The sequence below is a fragment of the Anser cygnoides genome, chromosome 4, assembly GCF_040182565.1.
Source record: "Anser cygnoides isolate HZ-2024a breed goose chromosome 4, Taihu_goose_T2T_genome, whole genome shotgun sequence".
Classification (NCBI taxonomy): Eukaryota; Metazoa; Chordata; class Aves; order Anseriformes; family Anatidae; genus Anser; species Anser cygnoides.
Window position 1 is genome coordinate 6,240,137 of NC_089876.1, and position 16,935 is coordinate 6,257,071.

The 16,935-nt window shown below is 48.1% G+C and overlaps 1 protein-coding gene across 12 annotated transcripts in view; it reads left to right on the forward strand.

Moving 5' to 3' along the window:
* REEP1 (receptor accessory protein 1) overlaps positions 1–16,935 on the forward strand; it is a 66,693-nt gene that overhangs the window by 32,130 nt on the left and 17,628 nt on the right. For 9 of the 12 annotated variants that reach the window (XM_066995563.1, XM_066995568.1, XM_066995564.1 and 6 more), the window contains exons 5-7: positions 418–531; positions 7,809–7,859; positions 12,440–12,608. In XM_066995563.1, coding sequence (XP_066851664.1) covers positions 418–531; positions 7,809–7,859; positions 12,440–12,608 — 334 coding nt within the window. The other 3 variants (XM_066995565.1, XM_048047883.2, XM_066995569.1) reach the window with 2 other exon arrangements.

Consider the following 16,935-nt stretch of genomic DNA (forward strand, 5'->3'; position numbering starts at 1 on the left):
AGCTGCCCAGCATCATACCGTGACTCCTTTTTAACCATAGGGCAATCCAATTTGCCTTCAGGCTCTATAGATTGCCACCAGCTCCTGCTGTACCCTGGCCCATTCTGCCCAGGATGTGTCTGTCCTGCCTCCGGGACCTCTGCACAGTGGTTGCATTGTGCAAATGTATCCCAGCTTTGGGTCCTGATCTTCCATTCACAGAATAAGGCTGAAATGGAAGCTTCTACTCCCCTGCAAACCCTTCCTCTTTGCAAATGCTGGCTCTGAACTCTCCAGCCAAGGTGGGGGATATGGAGCACGTCTACCTCCATGACAGATGACCTGGCCCTGCCGAGAATCTGAGGCTGGGACCACTCTGATTTTGTCCCTCATGTGCTTTTTTTGTTCGTTTGTTTATTTCATTGTCTGCTGTGACAGGAGATCGATGACTGCCTCGTCCAGGCAAAAGACCGGAGCTACGATGCCCTTGTGCACTTTGGGAAGCGGGGCCTGAACGTCGCGGCCACGGCAGCTGTCATGGCAGCTTCCAAGGTAAGGGTGTGGGTCGGGGTGGAGGCGTTAACATCTCACCCGCATCCACTGCCAACGGCAGCCACAGTGTGGAGGGGGAGATATAGCGGTGGTAGGGATCCTATCGCCGATTTTGATCATGCCTCCCGCTCTCCCATCACCAGCCACACAGGTGCCCCTTGGGATAAAGACCCTTAAGTACGTGTGGTGCTCAGGAAGCCTCTATGAGGTTGGAAAATGCAGGATTTAAGGCTAGGGGCTGCCTCAGGCCTCTGCTGAATTTTTAAATGTTCCATGCCATTTAGCAGCCAGGTGACAGGGATAGCAATGCTGTTCATCACAGCTCTTAGTTTTCATTGCCAAAATAGGAGCGTGGAAGATGCTGACTCTAGGTGGACACAGCACCCTGTGTGGGGCATAGTTTTTTGGTCAGTACCTTGCTGGGGAAGGGAAAGGCCACCTGCCCTGCAGTTTGTCAGTTGTTACGCTGAATTGTTGAGAAATCTGGAGCATCTGCTGAGCTCTAATTCAGGTACCGACAGGCTGCAAGGTTTACACAGGGCATACCTGGTGTATAATTCTCTGGAGACGTGCTTAGGTTATGTAAGAGTGAATGGGACGTGGCATTAGGTGTTTTTGGAAGAGTGGCCTCATCCGAAGAGGCGTAGCCTGTGCTCTGTTCCTGGCTTCTAGCCAGAACCTGAAAGCAGCTTTTATCTCTTTCTTTGCATAAAAGCTGCGAGGACTTGATAACTGCGTTTGGTGCTTCTGCTCTCTGGCCATGGATTACCATGGCTGAGCATGGACGTGCAGCTACAGCAACTGTACTTTGAGGTTTTGGGGGCAAAACTTGCATAAAAGGTAGAGTTCCTGTGCAGTCAAATACAATGCCTCTTGCAAAAGGACAGTAGAAACATGCGGGCAAGATGGATGTTGATATTAGGAAAAACTCATGAATGGGAGTTGAAGGAAACTATTTTCCTCTGCCAAATGCTTTTTGTATGACCTTGGGCACATCATTTAGTATTTCCTGGCCTTAGCTCCTGTAAAAATGAGTAATACATCCTTGGGATGCTAAGTATGTGCAGGCTATTAAGTGTGTTGAACTGAAGGCGTTATAGAAGTGGGAGCCCCTGGGATATGCCACATACATACAGGATGACAAGGATATGCAAGAACTGTTCCGAAGAAAAGCCCCAAATTGCCACTCTTTACCCTGCTGTCAGGCCTGGCTCGGTTCTTCTGAGCTGTTGCTCTTCAGCGGGGAGGCTCTGCTAAACAGGGACTGCTGGCTAATCCAAACCCGGCCTGAAAGCTAGGATAAACGTGGCGCTGAGGCGAAGCTGTGCGCTTTATGCCCAGGGCCACAACATTTGTGTGATACCTCCGTGACAGCAGTGCTTTCAGTGCCGTTACGTAAACCTGAAGAAGTCACACCACGGACGTAAACAGGCTCTGGGAAAGCCCGTTCTGCAGCACTGCCTTTGCTTCCTACAACGTGTTGCAGACTCTTTGTGCTAGAGCTGTCTTTCAGGACAGAGTGAGAAACAATGTGCGAATCCCAAAGAAACCGATTCCTTTTTGGGTAGCCCCGGAACATGCAAAGCTCAGTGGTGCTCGGGCCCACAGTGCCCACCTGTTCGTCTCGGGACTGAAGCAGTGTCTTCATCGGCTCTTCAGCCTGAAACAAAAGCCAGCACCACAGTTTTATTTCCTACTGTTCCGCTTCGTTCTGCTTTTCTGGCGTATTTCTTAAGATTCTCACTGCCGTGAAATGCGGCTCCAGTGGCAGCAGGAAGCTGGGCAGAAGGGAGAAGACCCCCCAGGGTACAAGGAAGCTGTTGCTTTGCTTGAGATAATGAAGCTCCCTTTCATTGCTGGAAGAAACCAACACATGCTGTGACTCCTGTGGTACTGTTATATGGCACACCTGCCAGCCTAACCGGAGAGAAAACAGATGAAATATTGCTGCCTGTGATGGACCAGAAGAGTCTCTCCTGCACACTACCTTGGGGATGGGAAAATGAGCGAGAGGTAGTCGTTGGATTGAATAATTTATTTTTACGCCAAACCAAGGACTCTTCTTGTCTTTGCTTCAACCTTGAGATTTAAGTGACTGCGAATACCTGAGGAAAAACAGGACTCCTGACTTCCTTCACCACTTCGGCGTGTGGCCTCCAGCAAGTTGCTTGCTTCTGTGCTCCTCAGGGTGCGATGCCAGGGACAGGGTGAGCTAAAAAACAGCTCTCCTCTTCCCAAATGGGGCAATGCTCCTACTCCCAGTGGGTCACGCTGCACCAGCCGCTTGGACCTCCTCAGGTTCTCTCTAACGTATCATAAAGCTAATCCAGAAAGAGAATGAAAGGGAGTTCTGGTTTTCTTAGTAAGCGAAAGAGTCCACAAGTGTGTCTCATGAGAGCCTGAGCCAGCACAAGGGACGGGACAGAGCTGCATCGTGAGGAGCGTGGCTGGAGGAAAGGAAAGCGAGATCCCCCCGTCCTGGTGGTGGGAAGGAGGCAGTTCAGCTCTGCTGCTCACAGGACCACACCCTTAATATCTTTGCACTCTTCACGGTGCAATAGTCAGGAATTGTTGAGACAGTTTCTGTCCCTGCCCTCCTCGGACTGAATTCGCCATCTTTTGGGCAGGGAGAGTTGCATGGCTGTTTTCCAGCCCGATGTGCTGCAGTACAGAACTGCTGAGCTCGGGCTCCTCGAATATTCAGGACGTAAAGCGCGGTGGGTCGGCTGTGGATGTGTTTCCGTGTAGCTGTCCCTGCTGCGGAGCGTGCTGTTTCCAAGAAGGTACGGGTGGGAACAGCTTCTGTTGCTCTGCTTTTCAGCTGCTGTTGAATGTATGTCACCACCCTTCCTTGCCCACTTGAGAGAGAGGTGTAACAGAGGGAGATTATCCTGCGTGAGCGAAGTTTAGAGGACTAATTATCTAGAAAACACTCTGAGCTGGCAGATGCCAAGTAAGACTGCAGTGCTGTCCTCTGGGAAAAGTTTCTTGGGAAGGGGAAAGAGCATACTATTTGTAAGCCTTATCCTGGCTTTCCCTGTGCCGAGGTTTAAGGGTATCCAGCTAGCCTGTGGTAAGGTGGGGTGTGGATTGGGAAGTGAGCTCTGAAGAGAGCCGCTGCGTTTCAGCCTTTAACAAGCCAACATGTTAAAATTGGGACCTAGGGCGATGACCATATATCCAGTGGGAAACATGTCTTTTACCAGCAAGCAAATTGAGGATCTCTCTTATTTCCTACTTCACTCGCATTAATGGGTGAGGAAAAGGATGTTCTTTGATATTAAGAAATGGGCCCTTAGACTTTGCAAATAATCTTCTGCTGGCAAATACACAGTGAGATGTGGGCTGAAAGCGTGCTCTGTACAGGCCTGTTCTGAGTAGATGAGCTTCGATCTAAAGGCATCTAAAATGATCTTAAAAAAGGCATCTAAAAGGATCTAAAGGCATCTAAAAGGATCTAAAGGCATCTAAAGGATCTAAAGGCATCTAAAGGTTCTAAATCTAAAAGGATCTAAAATGATCGTAGATCTAAAGTTCTTGGAGGTACATCTCCCAGCCTCTCCTGTCTGTCTGAGCTGCGGTAACTGATCTTCTTGTGGTCACAGTGGTCCAGATCCATCACGATCTCTTCCCTGTGGTGATTAGATCTTCGCTCAAGGCCCGTGTTTTCATTCTTCTTATCCCCACTGCAACACGGGGAGGCTGGCTCCCCGATCACTGTACATGACAGGCTGCTACTTAGATATTTATCCCGGGCTAAGGTGCTGCAAGCTGAGCACAGCCACGTGCATGTTCCTTATCTCTGATCCCCCGGCCCTTTCCCCTTTCTGTCTTAAACAACAGCCATAGTTAGCCAAGTGCAGGCTTCTTTCCCTTCCCCTTCCTTCTGCTCCCCTCCCCTGCTCTGGTTTGTTTGGAAGCCACAGCTGTGCTAACCCTGGCACCGACCGGTGCCAGGTCATTTTACAGGCTGAGGAGCTGTCAGTGTCCCAAGTACCCCGAGTCTGCCCAGCTGGCTCCCTTGGGTGTTTTCTCTCTCTCAGGAGAATCTATTTTTGATGATCTCTCAGCAGACAGAGCATTAGGTAGCCGGTCTTATTCCCCCTGCGTCGGTGCTCAGCACAGATCCTTTCCCTGCCCCCAGCAGCCCCTCCAGGGAGCATAATCCCATTTGGGGCTCCGTAATCCTGTCCTCGTTGCTTGGTCATCCTGTCACACGCTGTGACTTCAAGTGGGTCAGTGCTAAGTGGCGGGATTAGATGACCAGGCAGTAAATCCTGCTGCTCTTTGCATGTTTTCAATTAGTTCCAGCTCGTTCAGCCATTCCTGGTCTCTCTGGGCACTGAGCACCTTCTTTCCAGCTCAGCTTACGGCAGCGGAGGACGAGCCGAAGAGGAACCTGCTCTGGGTTCTGAGCAGCTCCCCTCCCATCCTCTGTCACGGCAGCAGCAGGACAGCGGCAGGGCTGTTACAGCTCGGTTTTGGGGCAGCAGAGCCATCAGCTGGAGCCCTGGGCACAAACGGGCTTTTTGTCGGCAGCGGTCAGGTTTCTGACGTGAGCATCTGGGACTCGCATATGGCTGCAGTGGGGAGTGGCGCTGATGGCTTCAAGGCAGCATCGGCCTCCTCCAGCACACCCGTATGTGCTCCCTCGCTGTCACCACCCCCAGCACTTGCTCATCCTCCTCCCATCACCCTGAGTTTCCCACCACCCGCTGCCTTGCCCTGTCCCCAGTCCCCAGCTCCTCTCCCTCCTTCCCTTCCCAAGAGCCTGCCAAGCCCTGCCGTCGCCTCCTTTGTCCCTATAACCCTCCCATCACCACTTCTACACTCTCCCCAGCTCACAGACCCTCTCCCTAAGGTCCTGTTTTTCCCAAATTCCCTTATTCCTCCCCCTGGATAAACGAATCCAGCCAAACAGGTCAGTGCCATTTTCCCCCAGGACAAATTAATTAATTTCCCCCAGCTCATTAACCACCTCAAACTAGTCACAACTCTGCTCTTCAAAAGGAGAGCTGCAGAAAACATCCTGCAGCCATCACAAGGCCAGGGTTGCTGATAAGGTACCTTCCTCGGCCCTTCCTCTTCCCCCCTGTGTGTAGGGCAGGGAGTGCTGGCACAGCAGCTGGTGCTGTGGCGTGCTGTGTGCCCCCTGGTGCAGCCTGCCCTCGGGACGGGGAGCGCCAGTGGGCACGGAGCGTCGGCAGGAGATGATAAATGGGGTGGAGGGAGCAGGCACGCATGACTGGTGGCGATGAAAAGCCCGTTTGTGCCTAATAAGCCTGAGAAACCGTCCAGGAGCCTTTCACGCGTGGGGAAATAGGGCTTGCGGTGCTGCCAGAGCTAGCAGTCATCCCGCGTGTCTGGTAGAAGGGCCAGGCATGCAGATGTAGGTGGGAGGGTCTCGGTGCTCACGTCCGCCTCCTTCACGCTCAGGAGTGCAGCATCAGCAGGTCCCAAACTGCTTCAAATCGCAGCCACCCAAGTGCTCCGGCAGCCTGGCTTCCATTCCCACCTTTGGGCTCAGCACCCCGTGGGGGTTGCAGCTCTGCTGGTTTAGGTTCCCCGAGCCCAAGAAATTTATCGGAAAGCGTCACCGTGTGTTTTTGCTGTTTTTTAAGCCAGGAGATTAAAACAAGATAATCATTTGGATTTTATCCTCACCAGCACCACCACCTTTTCCTTAGATTTTAGTACCTGGCTGATGCAGCCAGTGCAACTGCCCAGAAGTCAGAAGTGTTTAGCTCTAACTCCCCATGACGACTGACAGCCTGGTACGGTGAGAATTTGAAGCCCAGACTCGTGGGGGAGAGATGCTGCCTGTGTGCCACGGCAGTGGAGAACTGCACTTCTACTTCAGCTGGGAAGGAGGGAGGCAGGGAGCATCCTTCCCTGTCAGAGAAGGGATTTGTAACAGGATTTCGTAACGATGAGATCCCACTGCTTGCAGGGAGAGCGTTACTTTGCTCACCAAGTGTGTCGTAGGACACTTCTGTCCAGTCTGCTTAGTGCTGCTTCTGGTCTGTAACAGGGCCAAGAGCTGTGGAGGTCAGGAGTGATTCAGAGTACAGAGTCTGAGAAACTTCTGTGGACCTGTCAGTGTTATCTGCGCACTCCTCTTGAAAATAGCATCCTTTAAAGGATCGCCACGTGGGGTCCAAAATCAGCGATCTCTTGGCTGAACTATATTAAACCATCAAAGGGGGATAACACACGGCTTTCTTGAAACGTGGTGCCACTGGTGACTATTTCATGAATTGTTCCTGTCACGGTGTAATGCGTTTTTCACTCCGAAATCTCAAGAAACTGACTTCCCCCCAAATCAATAACACCTCAACGCAGAGCTGCAATCCAAGCGGCTGATCCCAGTTTTTCCATCTCGTTGGCTCTTGCGTCGGTATCTCGAGGAGCAGACAATAGCCAGTGAATGCACAGGACCAAACAATAAATTCATACAGAGCCCAGGCTGGGAGAGACAGCAACAAGCAGTTCCCAGAAGAGGAAATGGACTACGCAAACAAAAAGGGTGGATGAAATTAAGTTTCCACCATCAGCTTTAAAGCCGGCTGATTTCCGCTGGAGTCTTTATTCCTGCCTGACATCCCCAAAGTGCGTAGCTGCTCTCAGCCAGGCGTGGCATGCGGGCCCTGGCCGTAAGGATATTGCTTGTAGGTTATTTGCGTTCGTGTGGTTTGACAATGGCAGAAAGAAAAATTGCCCCCTTCAGCCCACAAAGCCGGTGGGTTTGCTCTTAGCGGGACCTTCTGCAGGTAGGCACCATAAGCTTGGGCGTGAGCATTGCCCCGTTTCGCAGAAGAACCTTCAGTCACCGGGTCTAAAATGATTGCTGAGCGTCCTTCAGCTAACCCTGCCTGAATTAGTCATAAATACGCTCTGTCCTTAATGGTTTTAAGTCTGGAGGTGGCCAGACGCTGGGGGTTTCTCCGGTGGGAAGCGCCTGTGAAGTGCAAAGAGCGGCAGCCCGTTGCTTTTATAATTTGCTGAACTCTTTACGCGCACTTGCTAGGTTACACCCTGTCAGCTGGGGTTGTGGAGTGGCTTCTTCATCTCTCTGGGAGAGCTGAGGAAGGGAGAACCTACGTTCAGAGGTGTAGTGCACAGGTGGGTGTCCCTGCTTGTTGTGTGTGTGTGAGTCCCTGTGCATCAGCGCCCAGCCTCGTGCTCACGGCTCACCTCGGTTACTTGTGCTTCAAACAGATCTTATCGTCAAAGCTCGTATGTTTGTTGCCACATTCGCTCTCTTTTTCCCTTGCTAGGTCTCTCAGCTACTTCATTTGCACTTGTATTTGGACCAGAAAAAAGGGCAGGTAATCTGCTGAGTGCTTCTGTTAATCTCTAACCAACATCTGCCTCTCCGTAGGAGTAGTTTGAGCTGTTTTCAGCTGAGGTTGGTCTGAGGCCAGATGCTGTCTGCTCTGCTTCTCGTAGGTAGATCCTGTGTGCTGTGCTCTAAAAGCCTCTCCTTGTTCACATCAGCAAAACGCCTTCCAAGTCCTCTGCTGGCAATCAGAGGGATGCCAGCAGCCAGGCGGGGAGCTGTGTTTGTGGAAAACCCATCTAACTCAGGTTGTTGCTACCGTGGTGGCCGAGCTGCCGTGTTTGCTTCTGTTTTCTCACTGGTGGGCAAAAGGGAGCCTTGCCCTGCCACTGCTGCGATCCCATTAGCATGGTTGGGGTTGAGGTGGAGCCAGTGAGGCCAGGACTTGGCTCAAAGGTGGAGAAGCATCTCTGCAAGCATGTCCTAGGAGCGTGTGCCACACCTCGTAGTGAACATCTGCAGGCTGGTGGCTGTCGTATGCATGCAGACACGTCTGCTGCTGGGGAGGAGATGTGCTAACCACAGTTACAGCAGAGAGAGACCATTAACAGGGCTAGTATTGTGCTGGAAGTGCAGTGAGCGTGGCTTAGCGTTCCCTTGCCTGTCCATTAACTGCTGATCCGGAGATGCGAGAGGCCAGAAGGTGCCCTCCTGTATTAACACTGAGCATATTAAAAGCTTCTCTTCTATGACTTGACGCTTTTTGATTCCTGATTCGTGTCACTTCCCCACGCTGTTACAGCAGCAAAACGGAGTATCTAGTTACTACATGTGTTTTGAAGCCTAAATAATGTCTACAGAATTCTTTCAGATCGTCAGCCTGACGGTATGATAAAATCTAGAGACTGTTGTTTGTTTATATTTGGATCATAGTTAATGGGACTTTGTTATATAAACAGCAGGTTTTAAAATGATGTGCCTAATTGCATTTTCCTAGAGCCTACGTAAAGCTACCTACATATGTGGAGGAATTTCTGTGAATAATTCCGCTGTATTTAAGCTCAGTTTTTCCAGACTTCTAAGTCCATCTCCCTCTAAAAGGTTTCACTTCAGATGTGAGCGCAGAGATTAATTATAGAAGCCAAGTAATTAAGACACCGCCAGCTATTTCTGATGCAGTGCCTTTCAGAGTACCTGTCGCAGTACCGGCTTCAGCTTTTGGATCCTTCCAAGATTTCTGATCCTTCCAAACCACGTTGGTTGGGTCGGTGTCTGTGGCCTGGGCGTGCAGAGATTAACATCACTTCTGGAGATAAGTCTGCCACGGTTAGGGGCAGGTAGCACGCGGGTTAGCTTGCTTTGAAAGCTCACTATTTGGGTATTTTGTCCCGCTCTTTAAAGCAAAAATAAGGAGAGAATGTGCCAGGTGTGAGATGTAAGGAAAGCCTGTACTACAGCTACTGTTGTGACCGAAGCAGGTAGAGGTGTACCTAAATGAGTTTTAGCTTAATTACTATGCCAGACGGATGAGAGCTTTAACTTCCCTTGGAATCCCAGAGAAGCTTGTGCAGCTTAAAAGGCCACGTGTTGGTGGGCGATGACCTAGTATCTCTGGTAGATCACACCTGAGTGAGGTTGATACCAACTGATATCAGTTACCAGGAGGTGATACTGCCTTTTTACTGTTTGCCTTTTGTCCTGTTCAGTGCCATCGAGGGCTGGCCCTTCTCTGCCCCTGTCCCTGAGAAAACCAAAGCAAAGAGAAAACTGTCCCGCGTACGATGAGGTTGGTGAGTCCTGGCAGAAGAGGTGAAGGAACCCTACAGAGGTCCACTTTCAGCTCGTGCCTTACCTCCACTGTGGGATGAGCTTTCCTAGGGACCAGAAGATCAGATGAATTTGGTAGCGGATGCCCTGTAGTGAACAGGGAAGAAAGACACACCTGCACCCGCTTGTTGCCACCGAAACCTCACTGTCTGGCAAAATACTGGGTCAGAAGTGCCGTGCACGTGGGGATGGACCGTGTCCTACAGGAGACACGGGTGAGGCAGAAGTTGAGTCTAGGCAGGAAGTCTTGTGCCCGGGGGGAGTGAGGCTCGTGTTCATCCTGATCATTCTGACCTGTCGTGGTATTACTCCTCGCTAGCTCACTAGGATAAAACTAGCCCAAGTCCACATGTATGTGCCTGTAAATACGTCTCAGGCCTCCAGTGTAGACGTAACCTCAGGATCTGGATCTTCCCCCTGTGCAGACACACGTTCTGCTGAAATCTCTGGGACATCTCTTGTGTCCGTAGCACTTGGAAGAGCATCTGTGTGATCACGGACAAAATGGTAAACAAAAATCCCCCAAATAGCTGCTCTTGATCTGCCACTTGTCTGTTTTTACCAAACATAGTCCGAGATGTCTGCTATGTTAGATCTATTATGATCTTGGTTTTTCTTTTGTTAATAAGTGATGTCTTATTGTGGATTTATTGTCTCTACAGCTGGATGAAGACTTCATTGCTAAAATATAACTACAGCAGGGCAAGCCCTCGCAGTGTTGTCCCTTCAAATGTTTGTGATTTCATAATACAGCAGCTGCTTATGTGACAGGGAAATTAGGGCTGGTAATGGCATTGCCGTTTTACTTTGAAACTGTCCTGGTTCCATTGTAATGATAATTTCTGTCGTGTTTCCATTTGGGTTCAAGTAGAAATGTGGCAACTGGGAAAGAATTGCGATTGAAGTGTTATTTTGTGCCCTACGAGCATTGAAATCCAGCCTGTTCCTGCAAAGTCTGAAGGTGCAAAAATCTGAAAGAAGAAGACTGGAAGTGAGCAGGATTTCACGTGTTCACTGTCATCGCTCAGCCTAAGCCATTCCTATTCCTGCTGTTTCTAAGGTTTGGACAAACTGTTTCATGGCACGGTAGCAGCGGTAATGTTGGCTGTTACCCGTGTGATAAGCAGCCTTCGTCCTTGCTGTAACAAGCTCAGGTAAAATTAAAGCAGAAATCAAGAAAAGACAGGCGTGTATCAGGTCCTTATTTTAAAGCTCTCTCTGGGGCCTTTGATCATTTTATGCCACTCTATTTCAAGTTGCAATTCGAGAATATTAGTAAAACTTCTTCCTTTTCAATGCAAAATAGTACATTGGTGTCACCTTCCCTGCCAGGTTGGTCCGATGCACAAATCTCATCTCCAGTCTGACTCACGGCCACATCCATCAGTCACTCTCTGGAATTAAGTAATATTTGGGCGAGCCGGCTGAGCAAAGCGGCTGGGAGGAGGTTAAAAGCTGGCGTGCTGCTGACACTTGAGCTGGTAGTGCAGGAGGAATACAGCGCTCGTGTTACAGCAGCTTATCGATTGCTAAGCCCCTGGCTTTGCTGCTCCAGTCATTCTGCAGCAGCAAAATATTGTTTGGTGGTCTGATTGCTCCCAGCTGTCTCTTGCTAGGGACCTGTCTGCTGTAGTCGTACTGCGGGGTAGGATGTCTTGTGTTTGCCTTTGAATCAGAACTGTGAATAGGGTGGCTGTGCACGAGTTCACAGAACCATAGCCACCAAGAATCACCAAGTGAAGGCAGCGTGTGAATTGCTACAACGTGCATTGACCGTTTTTTATTTAGCGGGGCAATCCTCACTGCTCTTCGTCTTCAGACTTTCTGATCTCACCTCGGTCAAAACACCCGCTGAATTTTTCTTAATTGACACTACCAGCAATAATTTTAGAGCCAGGCTCTGTGTAAAACCAAAACCCAAGTGTACTTTTTATCAGTTATGTTATTTATACGCTGAATATCACCTAATGCAGCCAACAGAGAAGGATAGATAGGTTCGGTATTGATTGTAATTCTGGCATTCTTGCTCTGTGGCAGTTGTGTTGTGTGAGGATCACAGAATTCAAGAAGATGTGCACTGATAACCAACCTTTTGATAGGATGTAGTTTTAATATAAGGTGTCCTTTAAGTAAGCCGTCATTTAGGAAGAACAGCTATATTCCTTTCACCAAGGAATATGTTTTTTTCTTGATTGAGAGCTAGTCTAAGAAGAAATGAAATAGGGTGTGAGTTTATTTATTCCTAAACTGCATGAAAAAAGTACCAAAATATTTCTTTGCATTTAAGAATAGCTTTTTATTACCTTAAAATTTCAAATTTTCTGTGCTCTGGAAATTCTCTGTATGTCTGAGAACTGTTGGGCAAATATCATGGGGGATTACCTTTAAAAGGAAGTTATTTTGATGTAGACCATTAAATTGCATTTCTGAAGCTAAGAACCTCTTTATCTAAGATATTAATGAAGAACAGTACCTACTAGAGAGACTCAGCAACATCCTGCTCCTTCAGATGTGGCCAAGGCTGCTCGGAGCTCAAATGACTGCATTGAAGAATCAGAGATGCTGTCCATCAAAATTTTGAATGATCACAATGTGTGTGTAGAACCACTGCAAAAAGAAGGGCAAAGAGAGTGAAATAATGCATTTAACAACCCATTTATGTCCTTTCTAGGTTACTGGACCAGGCAATATTTTCTCTTCCTATTGTCCTGATGGATTTCAATGAGCTAGGGAGGAGAAAAGTTCAAAATGCACTGTTTAATCTAATCTTTGTGTGTGTTATTTGCTTGCTTGTTTAACTAGGGACAGGGAGCCTTGTCCGAGAGACTAAGGAGCTTTAGCATGCAGGATCTCTCGACCATTCGTGGAGACAGCAGCAGCACTGTTCCCCCGTCGGTCACTGTACGAACAAGTAGCAAACAGAGCCAGCCAAAACCATCCAGAAGTGCATCGGAAGGCACTGGCAGCTCAGGTAAGTGCCAGCGTTATTTTCAGCGGTGTGTTGTCTGGAATATCACCCAGCTGAATGAAGTCATGCCGTTGGCAGCAATATATAGAAACAGACATCGCAGGCAGCACATACCAGAACTCACAGGACACAGGCACACTGTACACTTAAGAGAGAACAGTATCATCGTTTGTTGGTTGCTATTCCTGGCTGGTATCAAGGACTGGACGTGAGCACACAAGGGGGCCAGCGTCAGTCTTTGCAACTTGAGCTGTGAAGTTGAAGTGCAAGCAGCGGTGGGTTTTCAAAGAGAGGCGCTAATGGAAGTGCCAAAAGCAGGGGTAAGAATGCGCAGTAGTGGGCAAGGGTCATTATTATCATCAGTGCCTCCATATGGTGATACAACCTCCCTCTGTTATGCTATCTAAACATAAATGCAAGTTGTAATGGATATCTGGGTTGAATTAGTCCCACTCCTTCTTCTGAACTGTACAGTAGCTGTCCCTCAACAGCTCTAGGTCTAGAACTTCATCACTGATGAAGCCTACTGAAAAATAAAACCTGTACAAAGCACTCCTAGAAACAGAAGCCAAGGTCTGACAGCTATTTTTAATATGAAGGATGTCTGCATATGCGCTGTTATGGAAAGCAAGTGTCCCTGAAAAGCAAAGGTTTGTTTTCAGATTCTGAAAAAACAAAGGGAAGAAGCAGCATGTTGGGAATAAAATCCGTTCCTGAGGATTTGGTTGTGAAAATTTATTTCAAGCTCAGTTAAAGAAATCTTAGTGAACCCAGATCCGAAACATTTAATTGGGGATGACTGTGCAGATTAGTTCTGCTAAAAAATTGAGAGATGGAGTGTTGTCCCAAGCAGGAATTCGCAGACACTGCCAAAGATCATGCAACTCGGCTGCTAGGGTGAGAAACCAAAGAAAGTTGCAGGCGTGTCTTGATAGTTTTTGAAATGTGGGCTGGTAAATTTGAAGTTTAAAAGTTTCAGTGTGTTGAAGCCCATGCAGAGATACACTGTGTTTCAAGCCTGTGTAGTTTTCTACCCCTCGTAGTTTGCTTTCATTTTGGAAAGTGTTAGAAATGGGGTTTTCTTCCTTCCTAAAAAGTATCCTCCAAGCCCTTTACAGATGCTGAGAATTATAGCTCATAGACTTCTCTTCAGTTTTTTAGCATCATCTGTTGAATACATTTTCTTTATAGGTAAACTGAAACAGCTAATTTTATTGCAGCTTTGCAGTGGTTTCATTTCATATATTTCATATATTTATGTAGGGTCTTGTGTGCACGTAGCAAATTTTGCTTTCACTTGTAGTAATCAGTCCGAAGGTAAAGTATTCACACAGAATAGAAAACTTCTACTCAAAAAATAAAGATTAAAACCAAATCACATATAATTTAGAGCAAAATAACAAATGGCACAACTAAAGCATAATTTACTTACCTTAATTCCAGGTGTGTAGAGCAGTCTTTGTAGTTTTTTTTTTTTTTCTCAAGGCAGCAATCTCAGCTCTTAACATGTACAATTTTCTGATTTTGATCTGGTTTCCGTACTGCAGGAGGAAATGTCAAAGGGGATCTCTGAAAAATTGATCTGCTCGTAGACTTTTCAAACAGAGTGTAGTATTTATCAGATATTTTTTTTTGATCTGAAAAATTTGAGATTTTGGTTTTAATTCTTCTTTTAATGAAATCGACACAGATTTTCAAAATCTTCCGAGACCTCTCTCTGTCCCATCTCCCTTAGTGACCTCCCTGAGGTCCCTCATCCAGTACAGCCGGGCATCTCCAGGCGGTGATATCAGCCATGGGCGGCTGCGTCGTGCTGGGTGGAAGACTGTGGCCAGAGTTTTGCTGTCACTTTTAATCAGATTAATTGAAAGAAGAGGTCCTGATCTCTCCTGTTTTGTACGGGCACAATTATGTGTGTAGCCAGAACGATTCGAGGGGAGAACTGATCAAAGTCACGACTATTGTGTGTGGGTATGGAAGGGTGTGAACTCTCAGTCAGACTGTATCAGGCCCTGAGGGCCCTATTCTGGGTGAGCCAACATTTTATAGGCATGCCAAGCCCAGACGTGGTCTTATTGCTTCACCTTCCGTGTTACTTTAGATGGATTTTGATGGATTTTGTTTTCTCACTGAAACTTTAGACTTCTCCTTTATATTCCTGGCTTAGAGATAATGGGACTTACTCGGTCTGACATCAGAGAGAGTCAGCAAAAATACCCCGGCCTGTTTGACACGAGGGTGACTCAGCTGAAGGTCTCTGCTTTCTTGAAAAGGGTCTTGGGAGCCACCAGCCCCTGGAAGGTCTGACAGCAGTAGCTGGGATACATAAAACCAGCTTACGTTAACAGAGAGCCCGGCTGGGACCGCAGATGCTGCCTGCAGTAGAAATCCTGCTTTCTGGAGGCTTTTAGGGGAGTCTTGAAGAAACAGGTCCTGCGTATGCAAGAGAGGCAGAGTTGTGCTCAGGAGGAAGGGTCTAGGAGACCTGAATTCAGAGCCTGCTTTATTGCAGTACACTGGAGCATATCTTTGCCCCTCCGTGTGTCTGTAAAGCAGAACAAATTGTAATTCTCGGGGGCAGATCCTGAAAGCCATGTGTGATAGACGATTTTCATGTATTTCAGGGTCAATGCCTTAGAGTATTTCTCATGTGGCTTTCCTGTATACCTGCCTTCAGTGAATATACCCTGTAAAATACCTGATCAGCGGAAAAGTGCTGTCTGTGGATCGATCCCCATTTCTCAAGGAGGTTTCTCAGTCGTAGTAGCAGTGCTCTGTCTTGTCACTACCTCCTGAGAAGTTTCTAGACAACCAAAATGTCCCTTTTTATGTTTTCTTTTATTCTAGCCTTTATTTTCCAATCCAGGCATCCGAGGAACTGCATGTGGGTGTGCTGGGATCTTGACGATTCGGGTGCCGTGCCTGTAGCCCTTCTTCTGCCATTTGTTCATTCCGGTGCTCCCACACTCACCCATTTCCCTGCACCCTCCGTTCCTACCAACCCACTACAATCCTCTGCAAGTGCAGCTCCCACAGCCACTGAGTTTACAAAGGATCAGTAGCAGGGACAGGAACCCGAAGCGTTATTTTGTCTGGATGTGCTGAGAAGCGCTGAGGTCCGTGGGGTTTGCTCGAGGAAGGAGGCATTGCTAGGCCATAGCCAACCTTGCAGATGGGAAAGCCAAGCACCGCTGTAGCAGTTGTAACCCTTTTTACTTTGAGACTGGCATCTCCGCGCCTGGGAGCGTGTGGGAGCACCACTCACTTCTGCAGGGGTCACAGGCTTTGATGAAGTACATACACATACTGCCTGCAGCAGTGCTTTTGTAACGTTTCTGAAAACTCCCTTTATTTCTCTCCTGTGGCTCTCAGGGATGCACAAAGGCTGAAGAATCTGTTTTCCATCTAGCACAGGCTCTTAATTTTCTCAGGATGAGAGGTAGCAGTGCCAAGGAGAGATCAGGAGCCTTACGAAAACAAGAAGTGCTGCCCTCAGGCCATGGAGCAGGCCAGCTGAGGTCACTCGAGACATCCCCTGGTAAAGAGCTATAGGCTTGGGAAGAAATCCTGAAAATGGTGTAGCTGGGCTCCTAAGGCAGCCAGCCCTGCGAATATCAGGCGTTATTTTCTCATGCTGTCAGGCATCTCTTGGGTCCTGGGGAAGCAGTGCTGCTGCATGCCCTCCTATATACACTGCCCCGCACTGCTGCCAGCTGCTGGCAGAGACAGGCCTGACCAGAGCTCTGAGCTGACCTAGCGCTGCTGTTCTTGATTTCTTGAGTGTTCACTTTTCTATTTACACGTCTATATTTTTTCTTGTTGGTTAAGCCAGGGACTTGTGGGACCCGCAATACATTAATTCAGCGTTTGATTCAGATAAAAAAATACTTTCTTTTACAGTTTCTATGGGATTATTTTAAACTCAGACCAATTTGCTGATAAACCTCACAGGGGAGCTCCAAAACGACTCTGTTAAGGCACCTTTGGAGAGATGTAGTGTGAAGCCAAGTGGTGAGGAACGGGAAGCTCCTCAAGCCAGCTTTGCCACTGAACGACTGGTACATGCCTCACTTAAAACAATGTGGCAAAGACAAGAGATGGCTCTGTAGGTCAAGATTACAGTTTAGATGAATCCCTATACCCTAAGCACTGGAAAAACAGCCAGATGTGCCGTGGGACTTGGTGTTACTCAGTTCCAGTCCTGTTGCATGACTGTGTATAAGAGCAGATGCCATATTTAAAGGAAAGTGATTCGGAAGGACAGGGATAGAGAGAGGTCTGCTGCCTTCACTGCACAGAGGAGACAGCTGAAACTCAGGTTTGTTGGTAT